General features: G+C 39.1%; 1 protein-coding gene across 3 annotated transcripts in view; it reads left to right on the forward strand.

Moving 5' to 3' along the window:
* The first annotated feature begins 1701 nt into the window (after positions 1-1701).
* Positions 1702-26550, forward strand: part of otog (otogelin) — a 68264-nt gene continuing 43415 nt past the window's right edge. For 2 of the 3 annotated variants that reach the window (XM_026154654.1, XM_026154819.1), the window contains exons 1-22: positions 1702-1867; positions 2156-2213; positions 2689-2746; positions 4536-6429; positions 7360-7461; positions 9219-9376; positions 10489-10610; positions 10702-10910; positions 11651-11781; positions 11887-11993; positions 12831-12940; positions 13484-13609; positions 13853-13961; positions 14353-14399; positions 15409-15554; positions 18683-18815; positions 19661-19838; positions 22142-22266; positions 22659-22871; positions 23819-23984; positions 24736-24810; positions 25816-25862. In XM_026154654.1, the coding sequence (XP_026010439.1) occupies positions 1798-1867; positions 2156-2213; positions 2689-2746; positions 4536-6429; positions 7360-7461; positions 9219-9376; positions 10489-10610; positions 10702-10910; positions 11651-11781; positions 11887-11993; positions 12831-12940; positions 13484-13609; positions 13853-13961; positions 14353-14399; positions 15409-15554; positions 18683-18815; positions 19661-19838; positions 22142-22266; positions 22659-22871; positions 23819-23984; positions 24736-24810; positions 25816-25862 (4384 nt within the window). In that variant the 5' untranslated portion in view covers positions 1702-1797. Of the gene's footprint in view, positions 1940-2155; positions 2214-2688; positions 2747-4535; positions 6430-7359; positions 7462-9218; positions 9377-10488; positions 10611-10701; positions 10911-11650; positions 11782-11886; positions 11994-12830; positions 12941-13483; positions 13610-13852; positions 13962-14352; positions 14400-15408; positions 15555-18682; positions 18816-19660; positions 19839-22141; positions 22267-22658; positions 22872-23818; positions 23985-24735; positions 24811-25815; positions 25863-26550 lie in introns of all 3 variants that reach the window. The other variant, XM_026154737.1, reaches the window with a different exon arrangement.

Consider the following 26550-nt stretch of genomic DNA (forward strand, 5'->3'; position numbering starts at 1 on the left):
AGACTCACTGCTCTGTCCAGTTTAGATCTCCTTTGTACATAGAATGATTCAAACCAAAAATGTCATATTTGGATTCATAACCGAACTGGCCATTGTGTACCCTGCCTCTCATTGTAAGACAGCTGGGATAGGCTCCAGCCTAGGACAAGGTAAGCGGAAGAGGATGGATGGATGGATTTATCACCCTTTGACTGACACCATTTCTAAAAGGTAGGTGGATCAACGAAAAGCCAGATGCATCACTCAGGTTCTGCGTCAGGTCTTTGCTGGATTCTGTCCCCCCTATTACATTCAGTTGCTGTTCATCTGCAGTAGATGGTTTTAAAGTTCTGCCACTCCTTCTTCTGTCCTCCACGTGTCCAGTTTAGATCTTTGGGCATCACCCTGCTTGTACAAAAATACAAACTGTATTACCTTTGGCATTTTTGTAAATAATAAAAAGGTAGAAACAACATCATAATCAACAAGAAGAAAAATACTGGATCCGAAGTGTTTCTTTGAAATTACTAATATATATAATATATAAAACGAACCACATTTTCGCACACACATACTTGCATATACAAGTACACATACATACATACATACATACATACATACATACATGTGCACAAACAAAACAAACAATCTCTAAATGACATGAATTATAAACTCAATCATAAAGTTTGAAATGGAGTAGGAAGACGTATGTACATGTTAATCCCTACCTCACTCTCAACACCAGTGATTCACCATATTCATCGTTATTCCCACTAGTGCTGTGAGATACTGCAGAATTTGATATATTTGGTATATATTTGTTATAAGGTGGCTAATGTGTGCAGCTGTATGTCATGGTTTATTACATAAATCATCAACAATTTGCAAATTCTGAACACATTTTCATGACCACTAAATCATTGTGACTTTTACTGTGCATAAAAATTAGTTAACACAATACAACACCTTTCAGCTGTTTGAAATGCAAATGTGCCCTGAAACAGTTTGGTTCAACGTCCACTGTTTAAATGTGCTATAGGTTATATATATATATATATAAAACAGATGTGAGAGTCAACATAAAAAGGTTTAAACATTTTTCACAGCGCATATCTGAGGTAGATTTTGTTTCAAACAAACAAAATTAAAACACCCCCCCCATAAATACTGAATTGCGACGCACAAAACCCCCCCAAAAACTTAGAGGATAAAAACAAAGTATCAGTCTTGTTAGTATCAATAAAATACCAATACCAGCATTGGTTTTGATGCTATCGATATTTGTATCAGTCCGCCCACCTCTAACCCTAATTTCTCCTCCCTCCTTGAAGTAAAGGACATTTAAGACATATGTAATCCATTTAGTCCTGGTATTTTTTTATTTTTTGAAATTGAAATAACCATATGGAATTTCCCACCCTGGCGCCTGCTGTTCTGTGAACCACAAGGGGGGAGTTGTTTTCGTGGTTGCCATTCTCTCCTCCTCAGTTTTAAACAGAATTCAGCATGTTTTACAAAAAACAAGCATTCGTGTAGTTTATAGTTTTGCTAGTTAGGGTGGTGGCTGGTCAGTGGTTTTACTTACAGACAGCAGTTTCGCGTCATCAAAGCCCTCTGACTGAGCCCCTTCCATCCCCCGCGCGCCCACCTGTGCATAATTTATGCTAATGAGCAGGTGCAGCGGTTTTTGAGGCGCGCCGAGGACCGCTCGGGGATGAGCCGGATGGAGCAGCACAGGGAGAGTCGGGAGTCCAGCCGGAGGGTTCTCACCAGGTGATGCTGTCCAAACCCGACTGAGTGCGGATCCGCGAAACACGAATGGATCCCTATTTAAGACGGAGAAGGCTTTTTCACTTATTATCTTCGTGTTTTATCCTCATTTATCAAGGTGAGTCCTACGCACCGGGAAGCACGCACGCGACCCCTGATGCCGCGGGAAGGCGAAGTGTGATTTCTGAGTGTAAGAGACAGAGTCCCAACACGGTCACATCCTGTTTGTATAGGAAAAGTTTAGATACCACAGGTGCTTTATGCGGCAGCTCAGGTTACATCCTGCAGTTTAAACGCTTATTTATTTACTTAGTTATTTAGTTAGTTATTAAAGTTGGTCTCTTTTTAAAAAAGGTCACAGCCTATTGTCTTTCCTTATTTTTGCCCATTTCCCCTCTAATTTCAGCGCACCTTTCCTGGGGTGTGGAAAGAGTGAACATTTCTAACTGGGATGAATTTAATGAGTGAGTCATTTTTAAAAATTGTTTCCTTGCATTTAGTTAGTAGTTTACATAATGTTTATTTGTCACATATTCATAATTTACATATTATATGTGAAGGATTTATTTTGGTGATTATATTTGCATTAAAGCCCACATAGTTTTATATATTAACTATAAGTTGTTATGTTAAAAATTGTATTTGAGTATTGTGTGTGAGTATTATACAGTATATGTAGTATAGTATATGCTGGCTTTGAGGCATTAGGCCATACATAAAAAAACAATATGATTTAAAAAAACAACAACATCTGCTTTAGCTCATCGAAACCTGTCCATTTCATGATGCTTTAATCGATTAATTGAGAAGCATGACAGTCTGGTCAATCACCAGGTTGTTTGGTGGTCTGCGTGATTCCTGGTTGGTGGTGGGTTTGTGGTGTCAGTGGGGGTGAAACCTGCAGTGGGAACAAACCTCTCCTTGTTCTCTCTGTCCCAGCAGCGGGAGCAGCGGGATAAAGCATCAGAAATGGGACACCGCTTCCCAGGGAGGGCAGGTAGGCAGCTGCATTGATCGTTGATGCTGATGGAGCTGCTTCGGGCGGCAAACACACAGCCAGATATCTCCCAAAAAAATCAGCATTGCTCACATCACCATCGTCATCACATGGGAGTGCTTCTTCCCATAATTTATACACAGTGTTTACGTTTTTCACTTTTAATTTCCCTAAAAGACTCGATTGTTTGCTTAAGTATAAGTTAGTTGAATATATGTGAAATGCAACATATTTCTAGTTTTATTGCAGAATCTTAGTGTATGACTTTTTAATTTTTAATTATAAAAATTAACTTGTTTTTAATCCAAGAAGTCTGTCGTTTTACCCAAAATTTGATGTCTGTATTCATGGACGGCCTAAAAAAAGCATTTCAAGCTGCTAAGTTCAGGCTGTCACTCAGTGTGGAGATATATATGAAAATATATAAACAGTGTGCATTGTTCCCTGCTTCCTCGACATGCGAAGGAGTCCCAGCAGGAATATAAAGAAGCTGCTCTGTTGTCTTGCTCTTCCTCTGTCAGAGCCGCTATCTGCCTGAATGTGGTTGCTCTTTTGTTCTCCCTTTGGTTCATGAGAATCCGGTCCAAACTATAGGAGCCCCTAAAGGAGCAAAGCAATTAGTAGCACAAAATATGCTAAAAAAAAAATGTTGTAGGTATTTTTTTTTACTCTCTATATAATGTCCTTGTTAAAATTAGAGCAGCTTTAACTGCTCTAATTTTAGTTTAATCAGTGCATTGTTATATGCATATTGACATAGTGCTTTTACATATGTGAAGTACTCCCTCTTTGTTTTTCTGATACTGATCACTGATTAATAATTCATAGTCAGTTACCCCTTATACCCCCCTTACACATCACCCTTGCCACCTGCTTTGTTCCTGCTCTTTGAGATGAAAGGCTGGGTTTCAGAGCTCAAGTATCCAGTCACGTAAAAGTGTGGAAGCAAGGCTGGACTGATAATTTTGGAATGCCACTGTAATGAGAATGTTTTAAAACCAAACCTGTTGTTAAGGTGGGGTTTTTTTTGTAAAATATCCAGTTATCTTAATATGGAAATCGCCATGCCAAAACATTCCAGATATCAAATGTTTTCCCCCAGTGTTTTACTCTCTTGGGAACACTTTACCAGCCTTCTAATTTCACATATCACACATCGATATAGTGAAATGAAAGGGGCGAATACTTTTAGACAATAGAGGTCATCCAAAAGAGGAAACAGACACAACCAAAAGGGAGTCAGTTGGGTTGTTGAGCTGGAAAGGAAAAACTGTTGTAAGTCACAGAGCAGTCGTTAATGAAAGCTGGATGACAGGTCTTTTCTTTAGAGCCTCTTCCTTTCTCATTACCACCTCAATTCCATCCTTGCCGATCATGATTCTAGTTTGGCAACATCCAGCCTAATTCTGGGAGGAATTTTTCTTCAACAAAACACTAAATTGTAAAAGTTTTAGGTATCTTACATTTTAATCAAATCTTTATTAATCTGTCACCTGAGACCTGTACTCGTTTTCCAGATTAGCTTGATATTAAACTTACAGAATTAATTCAGCAAAGCATTACAAGGACTTTATTTTAGTTTGCTGAAATTGCTCTCTTTATTTCTTTGCCAAACATTACTGAGTTCCAATATGAAAATGATCAGATGTAACATATTTAGTTGTAAGAGGATTTGAAAGATTGCTACTTTAGATCAGGTTCAAGCTGTATGACTTATTATTATTATTATTGTTATTGTATAGCAACTGTTGCATGAAATATTTGCTGATACAATTTTTTCTCCTTGAAGCACCTCCAGATGACAATCGCTACATTAGAAACCAACATATCTGCCTCCAGTAAATCACTGGTCAACATGGCTGCTGTGTCAAACCTTACATCATCTTCAGAAAGGACACCAAACATCTCATGGACCATGAGCTCTGGCCAATCATCTGGAGTCACGGCACCACCTAGTAAAACACCATCAAGAACAATGTCCTCCAGCCAATCACCAGGGAACACAGCACCAATCAGTCAATCATCAGCTGAGACAGCACCATCCAAACACTCACAAACCAGCCTTCTAACAGTCAGCAAATTCCCAACCACATCAACATCACCTTCTCAATCACTCGGAAGCAGAACAGAAAACAGCTCAGTATCATCCAGTCAATCACCAGCTGAGAAAACACTATCTAACCAATCAAGAACAAGTCCTGTACCCACCAGTCAGTTATCAAACTCAGTATCAGCTGTCCTTTCACAGGGTAGCACAGCACAAGCAAACAATTCTGCAGTCAATACAGGTTCATCCAATCAGTCACCAACAATGTCAGTGCCATCTAAAAATTCAGAAACCAGCTCAGCACCAGGCAGCCAATCACCAAACAGCTCAGCATCGACTAGTCTACTACAAAGCACAACAGAACAAAAAAGACACTCACCAGGCAGTATGACACAAAACGGCCAATTGCCTGGTAGCACAGCACCATTCAGTTATCATTTGGGTTCTCAATCACCAACTGGAAAAACACTATCTGACCAATCACAAAATCACAAAAGTCTAGTACCAGCCAGTCAATCATCAAACCCATCACCATCAGTTATGCCGTCACAGGGCAGCCTGGCACAAACAAGTCAATCACCAATCAGCACAGCATCAACTAGCCTACAAAGCAGCACAGAACAAAACAGCCTCTCATCAGGCAGCACAGCTCCATCCAGTCAGTCACTAACCAAGAAAACACCATCTTATCAGTCACATGCCAGCTCAATACTAGCCACTCAAACACCAAGCGTGCCAGCATCAACTAGCCCATCACGAGGTAGAACAGAACAAACCAAACAAGTATCAAGCAGCACAGCAACAGCCAGTCTATCTCCAGCTGAGAAAGCGCTATTTAACCAATCACAAAACAGCCTGGAACCAGCTAGTGGATCATCATCCCGATCAGCATCAGCTGGCTCATCTCAAGGCAGTATAGCTCAAACCAGCCAACCACTAACAACCACACCAATATATAAAAAATCTCCATCCTCTGCGATAAAATCCAACAAATTGCCACGAAGCACAACATTATACAGCCAGTCAACAACTGTGACAAAAGAACTCAAGTCACAAAATGAACCATCAATGACTACAGTGATAGCACCTAGTCAGTCATCAGGCAGATCAACACCAACCAGCCAATCAACAAGCAGGACATCTTTAGCTAAAAAATCATCAAAAAAGATACTGGCTAACAAGTTAATCTGGCTAACCAGCACAACAAGTTCTAGCCAATCACCAAGCAGCACCACACCAGCCAAGAATTCTTCTTTTATTAATGCACCCACTAGGATCATATCTGATCAATTAAAAGGCACAGGTACAAAATCTAGCAAGACAACACAAAGCCAATTAAAAGCTGTCTCAGAATGGTCAAATCAGTCGCTAGACACTCCAGATGATCAGACCATGCTCACCTTAAATACTTCACAATACTTATCATACAGTTTACCGTCTAATAATCACTCAAGGTCAAATTCAGCACCATATGAACAATTTCTGACCAGCTCAGTAACATCAAATGAATCTGGTTCAGTGTTACTTGGAAAAACCAACAATGGAGCCATTTCAACAGACCAGCATCCAGTTAATACTTCACTGCTGACGAGGCAGGTGAAGGAAGCCCTGGGGTCATCGTTTCGTAGGATTCCAGGTAGGTTCACAAAGTTCTTATTAATGATTGAAGGATGAATGTACAAATGTTTGAGGGAGAACTTCAGTATAACAATTTCTCTTTATACCATTTTCCTCAAATGTGGTTCTAAAAACATTTTAGAAGTCTGTTAAAAAGGAGAAACCTGGTCAAATTCAGTGCACATGCCATTTTCTTGGTCATATTTGTGGTAAAGAAATAGTGAAAACAACCCCAAAAGTGTGTGTGTGTATATGCATCAGAGAGGAACTTGGCAGTTAATATCTTGCCCAATGATATTTGCCATGCAGGCTGGAGCAGCCAGAGATCGACCCACAAATCTTCCAGTCAGTAGATGACCTCCTCTACCTCCCTGGCTACAGCTTGTAATCGAAACCTAGTAATGTTGTGTACATTTGGAGCAACAAATGAGCCAAATGAGTACTTGTCCCCCACAGAATGAACATGAGGAAAGCAGCTTGACTAATTGGACCCCCTCCCATGGCTGATTCCTTTATGACTTTTACCTATGTTAATGTGGGACATGGCCCACTAGGCAGACAGCATGGAAGGCCATTGAGCAGATGGTTTTATTGGAGGATGAAAAATTATCATTTGGGGGATGGTGGTTCGTTCAGTGACTGGAACATTTGTTTGAGCCACACAACTCCACGTGAAAGCAGAGAGGCAGATGGTGACTTCCTTAAATATATACCTTGCAGACAAACACTTAAACTCAGTTGTAGTGGTTATTAGGATGGAAAATTAACCAGTGGTACACATAGCTTTTATGAGAAAGGAAAAACACTATTTCTATATTATTGTTCCTGATTAATAATAATAATTTTCATTATTTCTAATAATGAAAATTATGCATGGAGTCGTTCTTTCAGGTTTCCAGTCTGATGAGAAACAGTGTAATTGTTTGCTTGTCCTTTCGTTTTCTCTCAGGGGAGCCCTGTGCATTTCCTTGCCTGAACGGAGGACAATGTGTTGAGTCGGAGTCATGTGACTGCAGCTTGTATCAGGCTACTGGACACAGATGTCAGACAGGTAAACCCTGACAACACTCTTTTAAATTGGTAAGTGGACTGGTTCTTATATAGTGGATTTCTACTCTACTTCAATTCAATTCAGTTTCACTTCTATAAAGCCAAATCACAACAACAGTCACCTCAAAGTGCTTCATATTGTAAAGTAAAGCCCTTCAAAAAATACAGAAAACCTCCAACAATCAGGCAAACCCCCATGTGCAAGCACTTTGGTGACAGTGGTAAGAAAAAACTGTTTTAATAGGGAGAAACGTCTGGCAGAACCAGGCTCAGGGAGGGGCGGCCATCTGCCTTGATCGGATGGGGGTGATGGAAGGGAGACCAGACAAAAGAGATGTTGTGAAAGAGATCCAGAGATGATTATACTTTCGCACTCAAAGCACTTTACAGCCTTCAACATTCACCCATTCACATCCATTCATACAAGTACTTGTTTCTATGCTTTAAGTGCTTTCTATCTAACATTCACACACATGCAACGATCAACCAGCTTGTTAGTTGAATACAGTATCATAAAAGTGCAAAGGCCTATTATTACAGCATTAGAGGTCATTTAATGAAATTTGTAGAGCAGTTCAGGGAGGATGTTTAAGATGCTCTGAGCTATCCTGTACCAGAAATTTAAGTTACCGATCTGTTTCTCTTAAGTTCAACATATACACCCCCCTAAAAAAAAGAGAAATCAAGTCATTTTGTCTTCTACATCTTTTTAAAAATAATTTATAGTACACATTCACTCAGTTCAGAGAGATTTTTGAGTCGGAAACTCAAATGGAGGATAAAAGGAGTGGTAGAGAAGAATAGTGTCTACAGTAGACAAACAGTAACTGAATGTAATGTCCCTAAGAAAGGAAAAAATCAGCAGAGACCTGACACAGGACATCTCAGGCCTCCCTCAGGTCTCTGCTGTCCAGATGTCCACCTACTGTTGAAGCCTGATCAGAAATGGTCTCAGTGGTAGGGTGGCTGTCAGAAGCTGATCTTAAGGAAGGGAAATGGATCAAAGGATGAGGTATGCCAAATCACACAAGAACTGGAGTGAAAAATAGTGTTAACAGGTCTGATGGAGTCAGAAGTCCAGATTTGACATTTTGGTTCAGCTCATTATCAGTATGTATGGAGAAGATCAGGAGAGAGGTGCAGCAGTGAGTGTCTACAGCAATCTGTAAAGTATAATGGAAGCTCTGTAATAGTTTGGGGTTTGGGAATCTTGTCAAAATTAATGGAATTATGAATAGAGAAAATTACTGTCAGATTTTGCTCTGCCATCCAATACTATCTGGAAGCTATTGATTCTGATTCACTGATTGTGAACAGCCTTTTTTTTCTGCATGCCATAAAAGACATTGGAGTGAAAACCTGGATAAAAAAACATACAGTGTAACGTGTCAGTCATGGATTGGCCTCCCCAATGTCTGCACCTCAATATTATTGAGGCAGCGTGGGATAATCTTGACAGAGAACATAACAAAATGCCTGCTTTTGCCTTATATAGTTTATTTCCGTGTATGTTTGTGCATCTTTCACTGCATTGCTTCACCTATCTCCCATTTTCCTAGCAAAGTATAAAAAGGAAAAGGGGTGACTCAGTACTTTTACACAGTACTGTACATTTAACAAGTGGACAAAAATACAACACTAATAAATACTAAAAGGTGCTAAATTGAAAAGCTTTGTTAGGGTGTTTTGTAGCATTTCTGTGTCTTAATGGCTAATTAAGTGATATGAAAAGAGAAATTTTCATGTTTATATTCCTAGTTCCAAATTCTGGCTTTGAGAGGGAGATGACATGCAGGACGTGGGGTCAGTACAACTTTGAGACCTTTGACGGCCTCTACTACTACCTCCCAGGCCGGTGCGCCTATACTTTACTGAGGGACTGTGAGGAAACCACCCAGGCCAGCATCGTTGTCCAGGTGAGTCGTCCACATGGACCTGGGCTGGGGTGAAATAAAACCTCCAGGTGAGCAGCTGCCCAGTAGTTTTCGGTTCAACGCCTGCCTCCAGTTTGGGGAAAATTTGGACTCTGTGGCCTCCTGCCCCAAAACACATTCTTTTTTTTCAGACTCAGCCTGAGGAAAAGATCTACTCTGAACATTAGTGAAAGCTATCTGGTTATTAGAGTCAATTACCATTAAATGCTGCAATTACCCACTATGCCTTGAAAGTATCTGCAACAGACTAGGACTTTGTTCCCCCGAACAGGCAACAGATACCTTATCTGTGTAGGGAAAAACCAACCTAAACAGGGGACATTAGAAGATCCAAATGTAGTTTGGATTAATTAAATAATGAAGTTCAGTAATGATAACATATGAAAACACAGTGCAGCAATCCTAACAGAGCATGTTACGAGGAGAGGAGATGACATTTTCCTTTGTAGCAGATAAAATGACGCACTCAAAAATGTTACAAAGTGGCAGGTGTGTGTGTTACTTTTAGGATCACGTTTCAGCTTTTTAAATACTTTTGCTTTTTAGAACTATTTGGTCCATTGGTTCTAAATGAATGTAAATGAAATGCGATTTCTATGTAATTTTTTAAAATAGCTGGATTCAGTTTCTTTTCTTTTTTTTTTTTTTTGTGCAAACAATACATTTGTTATGGACTATTTTCAGCACTGGATTTGAACGAAACCCCTAAAGGTTTGTGCATTTTGGTCCAAAACTTTTCCTTGTAAGTTCTATGTCGACCTATGTCGCAATGAAGGCTGATTCCTTGGATAGGTAGCTTAAATTCATTTACAAATATCTTGTATTGTTGAGGTAAATCTGACTTGAGGAGAGTCTTACTACTGTTTTACAACAAGCTAAGAATATATAACTTGGCTTGATTTTCATTCCCCGGACAGTTTCTAAAAAAGAATTAGACTAGAAAAAAAAATTAAATGTGCATTATAAGAATTCTGTGACAGGCCAAGAATAACATGAAAATTGTGACATTTTCAATGACACAGTTTTTATTTGTGCGCAGATCCGTAATGAACCCACACCTGTTTTAAATTAATGTCCCACCTCTCTGTTTGTAGGTCCACAACGACCCGGCCTGTACTTCAGACCCCTACACTTGCCAAAGATCTGTCAGCCTCTTCCTGCCATGGGAGGGAGAAGTCAGGCTACATGCCACCAATGTGACCTTCAAAGGCCAAAGGTTAGCTGCTTTCTCTCTGTATGTTTTATTTTACATCTCTTCAGGTAAGGTGGTGTTTATATGATACTGGAATCGCCCTGTTTGTGTTTAGTTTGCAGCTGCCTCATCACATCCACGACCTGCAGCTGGAGCAGATTTCACAGTACGTGCTAGTAACGCAGCAGCACGGCTTCACGCTGGCATGGGAGGGACGAAGCGGCTCTGTCTACATCAAGCTCAGTCCAGAGTTTGTGGGCAGAACTTGCGGCTTATGTGGTAACTTTAATGCCGACGTCCACGATGACCTGAAGATGAGCTATGGTGAGATCATTTTCAGTCTCATTGCTCATGTAGCATCTGCTTATGTCTCTTTCAGTTGTGTAAATCCACAAAGAGCAGCAGCTGATCTTAGGGTTTCTCACACCAGTTGAATTCCAATTTAACCCTTGAGTATACAAATTTTTCTCTTTAGGCGAGGAAGCAAAGCCACCCTCTACAATGCAGGCAACAGCAAATAGAGATAGATTTTTAAAAAAAAATCTCTTTGTTTTTATCTGCTTTTGTTCTTCATGACACATACAATACAAGTTGAGTACGTTCATTAGAATTATAAGAGATGAAGTCTGTATTCCTTTTTATTACAGTATTTATATGACATGAGTTTTAGTTAACTTGGCAAAAAATAGAAAAGGAGCTAGTTCTTTTTTAATACTTTTTTAATTTCAGAGTCTGTACTTTTTAATTTTTGCTTGAGTAAAGAAGTTATGTCCATGAAACAGATTATTGAAAAATTAAGTATCTGTACTTCTATTTAAGTGATGAATCTGTGTACTTTTGCCATCTCTGCTGAGCCATGACTGGTAAGCAGTGGTTATAAGTTTAACATTCAGCTAAAAAGTGAAAGGTCAAGGTTAAAACTGATGGTGATCCTTGAACCATGAAGTAGAAAAGACACGGCTCACTTTTTCTTTTAAAACACTCAACTGAACTCCAGATGTGAAGAAGTGTAAAGGAGGCAAAACTACTGACATAATTAAACAGACATGATATCTGTTTCTTAGGCGTGCTGACTCATGAAATTGAAATGTTTGGGAATAGCTGGGTAGAGACACATCCACATGAGGAAAGATGTCCTATGGTGCCTTCTGGCTTCCCTTCACCTTGTGCTACAGTCGAATCTCATGTTTTACTGGTAAGGTGTCAAATAAAACAGCAACTGCGAGATGAGTGAAATGAAACTGAGAAAATTACCTACTAGATGAGTAAAAAAGTGTTTTTATGTGTTTTGTGGTGACAGAAGGTGGAGGAGGTGTGTGCAATGCTGCTGGATCCACCATTTCAAAGCTGCCATGACTTTGTCAGTCCGCTGTCCTACATGGCCAGCTGCTCCAACGACCTCTGCATGTAAGAGCAACCGATTTAAGATCTAGTTGTTGGAAGGGTTTCATTTTGAGGAAAAATCTGAGTGTTGTCAAAATTATATGGTATGAACCATTAGTATCCATAGTTTATCCTTGCGAAATGTGTGGAATCTTTCTCCTACTTTAAAATTAGAAGAAACATTTATTTAGTTTCTGCTGATATTGTTCATGACAGCAGAGTCATGAACAATGACTCTGCTGTCATGAACAGCAGAGTCATTGTTCTGAATTACTGATACTAATTCTGAAGCAAATCAAAACATCATAAAAGTTTGACACATACGTAACATTATCTAAAAATTAGTAACATCCTGTACAGGTGGTTGGAGAGCCCTTTTTTGCACATATCCTTATGTACCCACATTTTAGTTTTTGCATTTCAATCCATGTCCTCAGACTGTGAGCACTTTGGTTACTTACTCGTTCAAAATGATCCCACTCTAAAAGACACTCAGTTGTGTCTTTCATGGCTCACGTCCATGATCCTGAACGTACCCCCCTCTGAGAGTAACATTAGCCATGGCAATCTGTTCCTACAACTAAAGAACTAAAGAAAGAATTTACTTTATGACAGGATTCACTTGGTCTGAAATCATCACTGTCATGACTGACCTGGCTACACTACAATTTTCCAACTATAAGCATAAAACTATATAGCTTTATTTATTAATTTTGTATGCTAGTTGGAAACTGGTGAGAGCAGCTGGTGAGTAGTTATTTATTTGAGCTGCACAGTCTCATTTCAGCATAACTGGCTCTGTAGCTACACCTCTCCTGGCTCTTCTCAAAGAGTTCCTTTTTGTTTTTTACCCTGTTGAAGGTCGGATCCCAATGGTGATGTGGTATGCCAGGTGTTCACCGAGTACGCCCGGGCATGCGCCCATGCTGACCACCCACTGCATGAGTGGAGGCAGCACATTCCTCAGTGTGGTACGTTTTTCCAGGTGTTTTAAAATGTGTGCCAGGACGAACAGAAGAAAAATGATACATTTAGTTTTACTTGTAGCTGAAATTGTTCTATTTTTTATTTCAGATGATAAATGATATATTTACAAGGTTAAAAAAAATAAAGTCAAGTCCAAAAACATGATTTATAAAGATTTATAAAAAAGGGATTTACCTGAACATAGTAGATAAAACAAAATATGAATGTGGAATAATTTACAGGCACAGATGCTGGGTTAAAATAATTTATACTAGTAGAATAGTTATAAAGGGCTATCTAATGTAAAATAATTAAGAATATTTAAGTGTGGAAGTTAACTGGAGGGCAGGTTATTAACAGGCTAATGAACACCAGCTAGCTAGAAAAGGTGCTAATTGAGCACATTTGTTTATGTTTTGCAGACGTGTCAGGTTCAAATTTCAGTTTATAACCTGTATTTCAGTGATCATGGCAGCAAGAGTAATTGGGCTTTACAGAAGCAAACTTAAAGCTTTGACGTATGTGTTGTGTTTTGTTTCTGTGACCAGTGAAGCGGTGTTCTCTAGGACTGCAGCACAGGGAATGTATCAGCTGCTGTCCGGAGTCCTGCAACCTGGAGCGAACGTGTATTGACAGTAAGCTCACCTGCCTGGATGGATGCTATTGTCCCGATGGTGAGTGTCTGTTGAGATTCTGCTTCTTATGTTCCTATTCAAAATAGTTCCTTATCTTTATAGTTTGTCTTGTGTAATGACCTTAACATAAATCTCATAATAATAAAAAATACTGTTATTATATTGCCTATACTTTACTTTTAACACATTATTTGCATTTTCTGTCTTATCAGTCTTATGATTTTTTTTTTCATCCCCAGATGATCTGAAGTCTGAATCTGAATCTCTAATCTTTGTCCCCAGGTCTAATATATGAGGATGGAGGCTGTGTAATGCCTTCTGACTGTCCCTGTGAGTACCACGGTATGTTTTATCCATCTGGTCAGACGCTGCAGGAGGAATGCAACACCTGGTGAGCAGTGGTAACACTTCTGTTACCTTGTATGCCATCATAAATATCTGGATGAAGAGACTTAAACGTCTTTGGTTTGTCTGTTTAAATACTCTTCATCCCATAAAAAGCTAGGGAACAGTGAGGCGTGTTTTATTTTTACAGTTTTTTAATAACATCTCTGGCAACACTTCATAACGTGACAGCTTTGATTTTCCTTGTGTAATAAAAAATTGCAGTATTGTGTATTAAAGACAAGATATTATCCTACGCTCCCCATACAGTCCTTTTAATCTTCTCAGATCTGACCACCTGAGTGCAGTGAGTCCAATTTCTTTCAGTGATCCTGCTGATTAGCTCAGCCTTTCATGTTCCCAGAGCCACCTGTGGACGTCTCTGCTTTCTGTTTCAGTGCATGCGTGGGTGGAGTGTGGAACTGCACTGACTACAGCTGCCCAGGTTTGTCCCTTTCCCCTGTGGGAAATGTTTATTGATATACTCGACTAGTAAATTTTTCAACAAGATTCAGTGAATTTGATTTCAGACTTAAATACTTTCAGTCTATACAATGATTCCATGAAAGTGTTTGATGGAGACTGTGAGAGTTAGGTTGGAGAATCATTCCCAAACAGACTTGAGGCTGTCATACATGCCAAAGTGGCTTAAACCAAGTACAAAAGTCTAAAGAAATAAATTTTAAATGGATAATTTTAGTAATTAGTGAGTGATTTTAGTCACTTTAGTGCATTTACAAAACACTTCTGGCTTTGATGGTTCATTGTTAAGTAATGTGCGAAAACTATTTTTGAGAAGAGAGAATAGACAGTGTACTAAGGGAAGAGAAGAGTTTATTGGTAAGGTACTATAAAACACCTGCCCCTGTTGGACAGTGAAAAGAAAGTTGGAATATATGCTTATTTTTGAAAAAGAAAGATGACTAAGGCAAAAGTTCTAATAGAAGGACAGATTTTGCCTTGTTAGAAATGGGGAAAAAAAGCATGGACTCATGGAATCAAGAGGAACAATAATTCTTGACATTTTCAGAATGGTAGCAAGTTATTAAAGGTTGAACTTGTTGATTTTAAGAGACACAAATTAAAGAAATATGCAGAAGAATGCTGTGGTAGAATGGAAGAAAAAAAATCTTTATACTTAAGGGGGAAATAAAGTTTGTGGTTCGTGTGCATAGAAAAACCAAGCTTCCTTGTAAAAACCAAGTGCAAAGCAGTTATATTAGATATGGAACAAAGCAAGGCTGGAGGAAAGCTCACAATAATAGCTGTGGACCAAAAACAGACGAGGTGTGATATTTACACAGAGAGAAAAACATAAACTGTCAATTGATTAACATGTACAGGACTGTTTATTTATTGCTATAGTAGTGCTATGGAACGGGATACATTTGCATTAACTTTTGTTTGAAGTACACACACGGACACTCGCAGTAAATGTACCACTCTGTCTGCAGGCGAGTGCTCGGTGACAGGCGACATGTATTTTCAGTCCTTTGATGGACGGATCTATACTTTTCCTGCAACATGCCAGTATGTCCTCGCCAAGAGTCGCAATTCAGCAAAGTTTACAGTAACCATCCAGAACACCGCCTGTGGAGCTGTGAGTTACACATCATCTGCTTGCTTGTTCTGACATGATTGTTACATTTTCCTACCTATTTGACAGACTGCACAACTCCCCCACTTTACCTACTGCAATCAGAACTATTCACTTGCTCGGCTTACAAATACGTGCAATTTGTCTTTCATGTAGATCATAATACTCCCCTCAGTCCAGGTCATTTTTGTTTTAGAGCCTTGCTACAACTGCTCTGGCCGATAATGATCATGAAGAAAAACCTACAAAAGACTGAGAGCTTCGTCTCTTTCCCCCTCATCTCTGAGCCTTCAGTTTCCCGGCAGACTTTTGAGCTGCTGAGCAGACAGGTGATGGGAGATATGAGATGTCCCACTTGTCAGAGCCAAGGCCCGAGACCTCTAACAGCCAACTAAACAGGATTACCTTATCTAGCCTGACTGACAGAGCTGCGGACAGCTTTGTAGTGAAGTGGGCACTGGAAGGGTGGGGGGCTTGGACAGAGAGGAGGTTATGCAAAAACAGGAGGTGAATGATGGGAAGAGTAGGAGGGATGATGAAACCTTTTGGTTACGGGGCTTTGCCATTCATGAAAGAGATGATTCATAGCAGCAGGTTGTTTATTGTCTCACTCAGACTTCCTTACTTTTGAAATAAAAGTGAGCCAGAGTAACTTGGGTGATTTTGTGAATTAGTGATGGCCTTGAGCATTTATATTTTATAGCTCCATTAAGTTTTATAGTCAAACTGTACAATCTGCTGATACATTATAATAAATAAGACTTTTCTGTTTTAACAAGGCTTGGCCCAAGGAGTGGAATATCTGTCAGTGGGTATTGTTAGATGTCAACTGCTATAACCATTGTCACCAGTTATGCCTGGTATTTATGTGATTGTTTTGCATAATTGTGCATTGAAAGTTCCTAAAACACTTGAATTGTCCTGTCACATAAAATTAAAATGACTTCATTATAGCTATAAGAAACATTTTGACATTAACAATGGACTGCATAGTCACCTGTATGTCTGAAAGATTGATTGATTGAAATTCTTTAAGCTTACTTGGTTTCATGTGTGTGTTTTTGCTGGTCTGATTCACTGCCACTGTTCTCACAGTGCTGTTTAGGAGAGGAGTTGCAAAAGTTGCAGCGGGGCTGAAAGAAACCACCAGTTGCTAGTTTCATCAGCTTAGAGGGTCATTATATTATGTCAGTGCTGTATTTACAGCCTTGTTTCCGCTGCCCTTAAGAAACAACAAAAATCTATTATTGTAGGTTTATTGGCACCAGTGTTGAGTGATGGAACCAGACAGAACAGGCAACATAGTCGCCAGTTTAAAACTCACATACCAAACCATTCATTCCAGCCTTCTTAAAACCCTGTTGATAAAGAAATACAGTGTCTTCATTTATTTCAGCAGATCAGCACAGTGAGTTGCAGAGCATGTTCCATGTGCCTGTGATTATTTATTTCCATATATACCATATAGACTGTTCGCTACTATTGTCACCTGATTCTATTATTAGCCACTTTTTATTATCTGATAAGCTTTTAAACTCTGGATCTATTACTAAAGTTGAGCCTTAATGTTTTTGTTAAATGAGTATGCAGTAGCCTGCTACCAGTGTTGGTCAAGTTACTTGAAAAAAGTAATCAGTAACTAATTACTGATTACGTCCTCAAAAAAGTAATCCCGTTACTTTACTGATTACTTATTTTCAAAAGTAATTAATTACTTAGTTACTTAGTTACTTTTTAAAAACACAATTTACAACCTGAAGAGGTGATAAAGCGATAGATCTTTCAGCCCAATTCTACTTTTTCTACATAATCCATCATACAAAATGTAATCAAATGGAAAAGTCTCTTTTTTTTTAAACTTGTTTTATCAGTTTTAATCTTTTAACTTTATGCATCAAGCAAAAATTTAATTATATGCAACATTCTCTGACTTGAATAAATTAGTTTAACATTTAAACCTATTTTCTACACATTCCAGCACATAAAATAAAATATTTTTTGTGTTTACACTCACTCTTTCCAATAGATGCAAGTAAAACACAGCAGAAAATAAATAAAGTCAAAGACTCAGTGGTCCTGCTGTATTGCTCTATTTTCACCTGTAAAGCAGGACTGCGGTAGGCGGAGGTTTACCCTGGTGCAGGTGTGCTGCGGTCAGTTGAAGAATCCGCGAGTTTCTCTGTGAGTTTCCCATTACGTCATAGGGCACTCGGTGCTTGCTTGGAAGTTTAGGGTTTTTTTTCGCTGTAAAAAGAAGTTTTCTTCCCACGCATGATGGACGCTAATGTTTTTGTCACTTTTTATGGAATCAAACTCAAAGTAAGGTCAGTGCTTCCACGCTTTAAACGCTGCACGCTCATACTCTCTCCCACAATCGATATGTGATCCATTGTTGATCTGCACACAGCTGTTGTCTCTAACGGCGCACTCGCTTACGTCACTGTCCTGAGACATTCTCGCAAAAAATCATGGTTTTAGTAAGGCAGTAACGCAGCGTTCCCACGGGAAAGTAACGGTAATCTAATTACCGGTTTTGCAATAGTAATCCCTTACTTTACTCGTAACGCCCATCTCTGCCTGCTACATATGTAGCTTTTCATAGAAAATAAAAGGAAATATGCATACTGGTAAATGGTAAATAATAAGAACGAAAGCAGGTCTCTTGCATCTCCATTTTCTTTCCTGCATGCAACAAAAGCGTGATAAAGTGTGATTGATCAACAAAAAAAATAGCGATTACCAATATCCCTTCCTTCAGAATTTGCATGTCCATATGCAGAGATTTGTTTCTACAGATTAAACTACCAGTAATGGTGGAAATTTTCCATCTAACATCATTGTAGGGTGGGTTATGCATAGTACACTCTGTAGGGGCTACGGTGCGACTTCAGACTTTTCCTTAGGTTGAAATCAGAATATTATTTTCCATTTTTATAGATTTGGGTATTTATTCCATCACTACACACCAGCAACCTGTCTAACAGACTAAAGCCCTCTCTCTTTATTATATTTCCCTCATTTTTTCAGGAAGAGTGCTTTATTTGAGTGTGTTTCTTCCCATTATTTCATTCTGCTTAACTGTTTGGGAAACTGTCTGAACGCTTTATCAGACCATCTCGTCTCATTTGCAGAATCTGGATGGGGCCTGCATACAGTCAGTTAACCTGGTAATTGATGAAGATCCAAGAACAGAAATTACTCTGAGTCACATTGGAGAGGTCTTCATTGCTGGACAGTACCGCATCTCCCTGCCCTATTCTGATGGTAACCTCCTCATCTTTTATCACCTTCCAGCATTGTTCTCATCCAGGGCCCGACTTTATTCAGCACTCTGTGGGTTATGGCAGGGACAGATTGAATGACAGCTGTGCTATTGAATGAAAATTTTTCACAATACTTTACTGGGTTAGCTCCTACATTGTGTTGCACAAAATGTCTTTCCTCTGAGCATTACTCATTTTACATGAGTAATGCTCAGACCAAGTCAACAGGCTTTTGTGTGCTTTATCTGACAGCGTCTGAGAGTGATCTGATATTTTGAACCTGAATGAATAAAAACACTAATAGCTATTGCTCTTTATGTTCTGTTACAGATTTTCCATTCCTTCATTTTATACAACTGTACTTATACACATAAAGAAGAAAAGGAAACAAGTTCCAAATAAAATTCCACAAACAGCTTTAACTGAAATGGCTGTTTTATTATGAATGACATACTTTTGGGATATAGGCTGTTGTACAGTCTACACTGGCACCTACCTAAAAGCTGGATTCCACTAAAATATGTGTTTGGATATGAGTGATATAAATTTCATCGTCATTCTTACTCAATTATGCTTTATTTATTAAAGATTCCGCTATAGAGTTTGTAACTACCATTAATTAATCAATTAATTAATTAGTATTGGTGCACAAGTGCTGTTGATGCCCCGTCTATAGTGATAATTTGCAAAGTGATGTAAAAGTGTACCAGGAACAAAGCAAGGAAGATGAAGATTTGTACACTGGTAGCTTGATCCATAGTTTGGGGAAAAATTATAAAGTAAAAGAACAAGCTTTGCACACCACCAGCTTTGAGCTAAATAATGTCCTATATATATCTCCTGCAGACCTCTTCCACATCCAGGAGCTATCATCAATGTTTGTCCAGGTGAGGACGGCGTTCGGCCTGCGTCTGCAGTACAGCTGGAAGGAGTTTCGCCTTTACCTGCAGGCGGATGAGCTGTGGAAGGATGATACAGTGGGGCTGTGCGGCACCTTCAATGGCAACATTCAAGACGACTTCCTGTAAGTGTGTGCTGGCTGACCTTTGATCCCTCTTGCGCTCTTGGTTAACCCCTCCTCCAATAATACAGAGAGAGTGCATGCTCTTGTTTCAGAGGCAAAGAGGGAGGTGATGGTGAAGTGCTCTCCCTCTCACACTTACTCTCTCTGTAATGCACACTGGTCGGCGGCTCAGCATCAAAAGCCCAGCTCTATGATCAGCTCTTTTAGGGGGACTAGATGAGCGCCCAACTGGACACGCCACTTCAACAAGGAATTTACTGTTAGCGGAATAGGAGCTCCACTGTACCGTATCGTAATGGCTGACTATAAAGGGCGGATGTTGTCTAACAGCTGTAAATGGATATACATCACAGTTACTGACTGAAGTGCCCGTATGCTGCTAAGGAGTCACTTTTCCTGAAGCACTACTAAAAGACTGTAGTTAAAGTGATGACTTGCACAATTTTAACCTTTTGTTTTGTTTTTGCTTTGCTATGCAGCTGCAGTCATTTCAGACACTTAGTTGCATAGTTAGTGGCAAAAAAAGAAGAGGAGTAAGTCAGAAAGAACTGCAGGCAGCTATTCTACTTCAAAGAGAATTGGGTGAAACCCATCTGATTAATAGTGGCTTGGGCGGAGGTGGGACTCCCGTGTCAGTCGCTTCTAGCTTGCTATTGTACTCGTATCAATTCCAGGTCCAGCATGTTTCAGAGAAGGATCAAAGAAGTACAAGTAAAATGTGTATTTAATACTGCACATATTTTCTTTAAAAGTTTAAAAAATGCAGTTCACTTCAAATAAATGCCTTTAAATTCAGTTTTATGTATGCAACTTCAAATCACACCAACAGTTTTAAAGAGCTTTAAGGGAAAGAAAGAAAGAAAGAAAGAAAGAAAGAAAGAAAGAAAGAAAGAAAGAAGAAAAATCTCAAACAATCAAAGAACCCTCTATGAGCAAGCACTTGAGAACAGTGGGAAGGAAAAACTCCCTTTGAACAGGAAGAAACCACCACCAGAACCAGGTTCAGGGAGGGGCAACCATCTGCTACAACCTGCTGGGGTGAGGGGAGGGAGCCCGAGATGAACTAAAGTGGTGTATAAACATAGCGAGTGAATGAAGGAGAACAGAACCTCTCAGTATATCATGGGAAGCCCCCTATTGCAGTGTAATTAAGGGAGGGTTCAGGGTTACGTGATCCAGCACTAACTATGTGCTTTATCAAAAAGGAACGTTTAAAGCCTAATCTTGACAGTAGAGATAGCGTCTGTCTTCTGAATTCAAATGGGAGCTGCAGAAGAGGGGCCTAAAAGCTGAAGGCTCTTCCTCCCGTTCTACTTTTAAATACCTGACGAACCACAAGTAAACCAGCAGTCTGAGAGCAAAGTGCTCTGTTGGGAAGATACAGTGTAATTGGGTCTTTAAGGTAAGATGGGTCCTGATTATTCAAGACCTTGTATGTGAGGAGCAGGATTTTTTAATTTGATTCTGGGTTTAACGGGGAACCAATGAAACATGCTCTCTGTTTGCAGACCCTGTCAGTACTCTCACTGCAGCATGTTGGGTTAACTAAAGGCTTTCAGTGAGTGTTTAGGACAACCTGATAAATAATTGCAGTAATGCAGCCTACAAGCAATAAATGCATAACCAACTTTTTCAGCATCACTGAGACGGGATGATTCTAATTCAAGAGATAAATGCAAGAAGGCAGTCCTACATATTTGGTTAATATGCACATATCCTGGTCAAAAACAACTCCAGTGTTACTGAAGGTCAATGTAATGCCACCTAGATTCAGTAAGTCAGTAAGACACCATGTTTGTAAGATTTTTAGGACTGATTACAATAATATATAATCTCCTGCCATGCTCAGTGACCCCTGTTTCAATCCATGGGGTCGATGTGGATGTCACAGTGCACACTCTTGATGTCACATCCTCTACAGAGAAAAGTCAGTATAATAAGAGGGGCACCTCAATGTCAACTACACACATTTAATTTTGTGTAACATTCAGTAATATTTATAATTATAGCTATTTTGTTATATTTTATAACTTGTAATATATTGTAATATTTAATTTAATTTAGTTGGTTACTGTTCTTACTGTCTTTGAGCAACTGTGACCACATAATTTGCTCTGGGATTAATAATTATTCTGATTCTGATATTATCAGAATGTTATTTTGTGAACACAACAACACTTGTAACCACAAAAATCAAAAGGCAACTCTTCATTCACACGATAGCACTGGATTCACTTTATAAAAATGACTTTTTTTCTATCTGTGTGCTGTCATACTGATTCCTTGCTTTGGTTTTGGTTCAGATCTCCATCAGGTATGATAGAAAGCACTCCTCAGCTCTTTGGAAATGCCTGGAAAGTTTCGTCTGCGTGTTTGTCCAGCCTGAGTACGCCTCAGCTTGATCCCTGTGATACACACCAGCAGGCTGGTCAGTTTCTCTTCCTCCTTTTTTCTGTTTCAGTAGAGAAAAATAACATATTTACTCAGTCGTATAACATTTATTATGTTAAACTGCGTAAGTGGTGCTTTATAAAATAAAACATATGTATTATTATAAAACGTTTGGACATTTTGATGTTGATATCACAGTAAAAATGTATCCCAAGCTCTGTTTAAGGTGTAAATCAGTTTAGTTTCTACTTTTATTCTTATATTTTTACACACATATTTATCTGTATTATCCAGTGAATTTACAATGATTATGACATAAATGAACAACTTTAAAAATATTTTATTTAGGGTTTGTATTTGATTCATGACATCAGAATCACAGAGAGCAAGACTTGTTTACTTGAATTATTTCTAAACTATTTTTAACAGTGACCTATGCTTCAGAAATGTGTGATGTGCTGAATCAGGATCTGTTTGCTGCCTGTCATGAGTACCTCAGTCCAACACCCTTCCATCAGCAGTGTCGCTCCGATACCTGTAAGTGTGGGACGCCTTGCCTCTGCTCGTCGCTGGCCCACTATGCTCGCCACTGCCGTCGATTCTCCGTCATCATTGACTTTCGATCACAGATATCTGACTGTGGTGAGTCACATTCACGCCAAACATATTTTGTCCAAGAATGTACCTGCTGCTACAGAGATGTCAAAATTAGCAATTATTTCTGACACATTTTTTGTTTTCATGTCTAATATCACATCCAAATATTTCTCCCAACTCACCGTTCAAGGTCACAGATGATTTTCAAATTTCAGCTTGGAGGACATTTTAATATTTCAATATATATGTCAGTATGTCATATGAGTTATTGGCAAGACTGTTCATGGAAGTTTAATCTTTTAGGGAATGACATGGAAAAAAAAATCAGTTTAGATCAAACAGTATCAGTGCCAGCTTAGGAGTAATTTTGGAAAATTTTCCTACCAAAAACTTTCCCAAAGAAGGTATGGGATGTCTTGAAAGGTGAAACTACACTCAAAGTGGTCACCCACAGGTTTAGGGTAATCACGGGGCAACCACAGGAGTTTGTCATCCTATTTTTATTCCAGTGTGAGTCATTAAGTTAGAACGTGAGTGCATTTTAATGAGATCCACAACAAACATCATTCTTTGTTTAAATACTGGAGCACACTAATGACATGTGCCTCACTGGTTTTATGGATGACAACAGATATCAGGTCTATTTCTTGAACGTTACTCAGTGGATGAACTGATGTCACGAATCTGAAATGATTCTGCACTGTCCATTCAGCTTGCCTTTATTGGCTCTCTCGCATGTCACACACTTTAGAGATGACTGGACAAACTAAAGTTTTAAATGATGAATTAACAGACGTATGTCTTTTTTCCCCTGGAGGGTAAAAAAGTCATACACAAACCATCATTCTGCTCCAATCAGTAGCTCTACACTTTGTTGTTAAATTTGATAACTTGATGAAGAATACAGTGACGCCATCATCAAGTTAATTCCCATTAAAAGGCCAAACTGACTGTGAGTCTGAGTCTTTGCTGAACTCTGTCTTGCCCTGCAGCTGTCACCTGTCCTGCCAACATGCAGTACGGCACCTGTGTGTCCTCCTGCCAGCGCCGTTGCTCCTCCCTCTCTGTCCCGCAGCACTGTGGGGAGGAGTGTGAGGAAGGTTGCGTCTGTCCTCTGGGTTCCTTCTACAATCACCGAACACACACCTGTGTGCACAGGTAAGGACGAGGAAGTGATATTCGTAGGTAGAAGTATGTAAAGGCAAAAAAATGATGAAATATTTATATGATGAAGCAGGTGGGACTTAATACCCAGAGCAGCTTCAGTACTACCTGCTGTGCTGATGTGGAGGGTGGTGAAGCTGGAGTGACTCCACCAAACCAATCCACTCAAAGTGATATTTGTATCTGCTTTGAAGTTTAGGTCAGCTTCTAAGTAGAAAACCTGGTATCTTTGCTGCAGACATTGTAGACCCAGAGGACCTCGGTAATTGTGCTCTCCTTTTTAGCTTGCTCTGCCCTAGAAGACATGCAGCTTAATTCCTCTTAAATGTCCCAGGTTTTTACATCCTAGTGCAGCGCCATGCCTTACTTACCATGTGATAGAGTTACATCAAGGAATTCATCGTGAAACCCCCCTTTCATTCCCACTCGGGCTGGGGACGACAGATATCTGATAACCAGTGAGAAAGAATTTGTAGTACAGAAGCTGATGTGTGGCACTGGCCTATATGTTACAAAGGCTTTTAGCCTTAGCTAAACATAAATTACCACAATGTATATTATATAAATCATACAATACTGTATTTTTTTCAAGTAAGACTGGTCTATTTTGCTCCCCTCCACTTCTCCTTAATTAACATTGGTAAGGAAAAAAATTAAGCAGTGAATGTATATTTATGGGGGGAACCAAAGTCGGTCCATTTAGGTTTGTCACAAGTTCAAGTCAGGTTGTCTCTTTTTTTTCCAGGAGCGAGTGCCCCTGCAGTTTCCTCGGAGCAGATTATGAACCAGGAGATGTGATCATGACTTCAGCAGGCGTTCAGTAAGCTCCTCCCCTTCATTTCTACCTTCAGTCTAGACTTATGAGTGTCAGGCTTTATTTTTGTAAATAAATTCTGTAACAATGAACTGTGACATTACTGATATTACATGAGGCAGTTTAGTTAGCAGTTAGAGAAAGCACAGAAAACACTGGGAACTGCCTTTAATTTAGTCAGTTAAAATAATGCAGTACTGAGGAGCAGAATTTACTTTCAGAACAAAGGAGTCTAAAGTTTCTGGTTTGCTGTGGTTCAGATTTCCTAATTTTTTCTCAATAAAAAGCTCTACCTCCTGTCAGTCACGACTACGTAAAAGGAAAATCTGTGTAAGAAAAGTTTATATTTTTCTAGAGATATTCTTTTCAATCAAGTGTTTCAAGTCAAATGTTTGAATGAACAAAAGACTCCAGAAAATTAAAAAATTTTCAAAATAGAAAAAAATTGCTTTGTTTAATTCAAATTGTTACTTTAAGTTAGGCCAAGAGCTTATTAGGTTCTTCCCTGCATATTAAAAATATTACGTTTTAGAGTTCCACAAAAAACAAAAAACAAAACAGGAACATTTCTTTCCTGTTGGAGATGATGTTGGATTTCTTGCAAGTTCTGTCCAGAGATCCAACATCAGAAGACTTCTGTCAAGTAATGTAACACAGGCTGTTTGTTTAAATTGTATAGGGACCAGCTGTAATCAGCAACCTTTTTGGTGAAACAATACAATGTGTGGAAGAAAGCTAATATAATTTCCACCTTGAGAAAGACTGAATCACCTGGGGAGTATAAATCTGTTCTTTAAATTTCTAATTTGGTGAAACTCATATTAGGGAAATTACCAAAAATGAGCAAAGTCAATGTAAGAGGACAAATAACAGAAACTACATACATTGCAGTATATTGACATTATCACCAAAGTACCAAACCTGTATTTAATTTTAAATATGTGAAAATTCTATGAATTTTCTCCAGTTGCCATCATTAAGGTGAGTAATGTCTCTCTGTGCCTCCTGCAGGCTCTGTCTGAATGGTAGACTGGTGTCCCAAACACAAACAGGCACAGGTGAGTCCATTTGATTTTGTTAATCTGATCTTTTTTTTAAATCTTAAGGCAAAAACAAGAATTGAATAATAGAAGTTGAAGAGGAGTTTAGAGCTCAGAGTTCAGAAAGATATTGAGACAAGAGCTAGATGGTAGGGAAGAGTTATAGATGACTGGAAGGGTATAGCTGAAGTCGGAAACTACCAAGAAGGCATTTGTCCTTTGGACAAAGAAATGAGAACAAGGAGACTTGGTGGTAGAATGAGGAAGTACAAGACAGTGATAAAAGGAAAAGGTTAGCAAAGAAAAGTGGGATAGTCAGGGAGATGAAGAAAGTAAAGAAGTAAGTTTGGGAGGCTGGGTGAACAGCAAAGAGAGAAGAGGGAAAGGAAAGTGTTTATAATAAGTTGTACATGAGGCTGGAAAACAAGGAAGGACAAAATGACTTGCGTTGATTAGGTAGGGAGGGAGACTGAGTTGGAAAGTATGTGCAGCAGGTTAGTATGATTCAGGATAGATATGGAAATGTAGTAACAAGTGAAGAGAGCATGTTAAGAAGATAGAGGAAGTATTTTGAGTTTATGAATGTAGAAAATGAGAGAGAGAACAGATGGAGGAAAGTTAATGAATCAGGAAGTGCAGAGGATTAGTAAGGAGGAAGTGAGGGCAGGTATGAAGATGATGGAGAGTGAAAAGACAATTGGCCAAT

This window comes from Astatotilapia calliptera, chromosome 1, assembly GCF_900246225.1.
Source record: "Astatotilapia calliptera chromosome 1, fAstCal1.2, whole genome shotgun sequence".
In the NCBI taxonomy this organism is placed as follows: Eukaryota; Metazoa; Chordata; class Actinopteri; order Cichliformes; family Cichlidae; genus Astatotilapia; species Astatotilapia calliptera.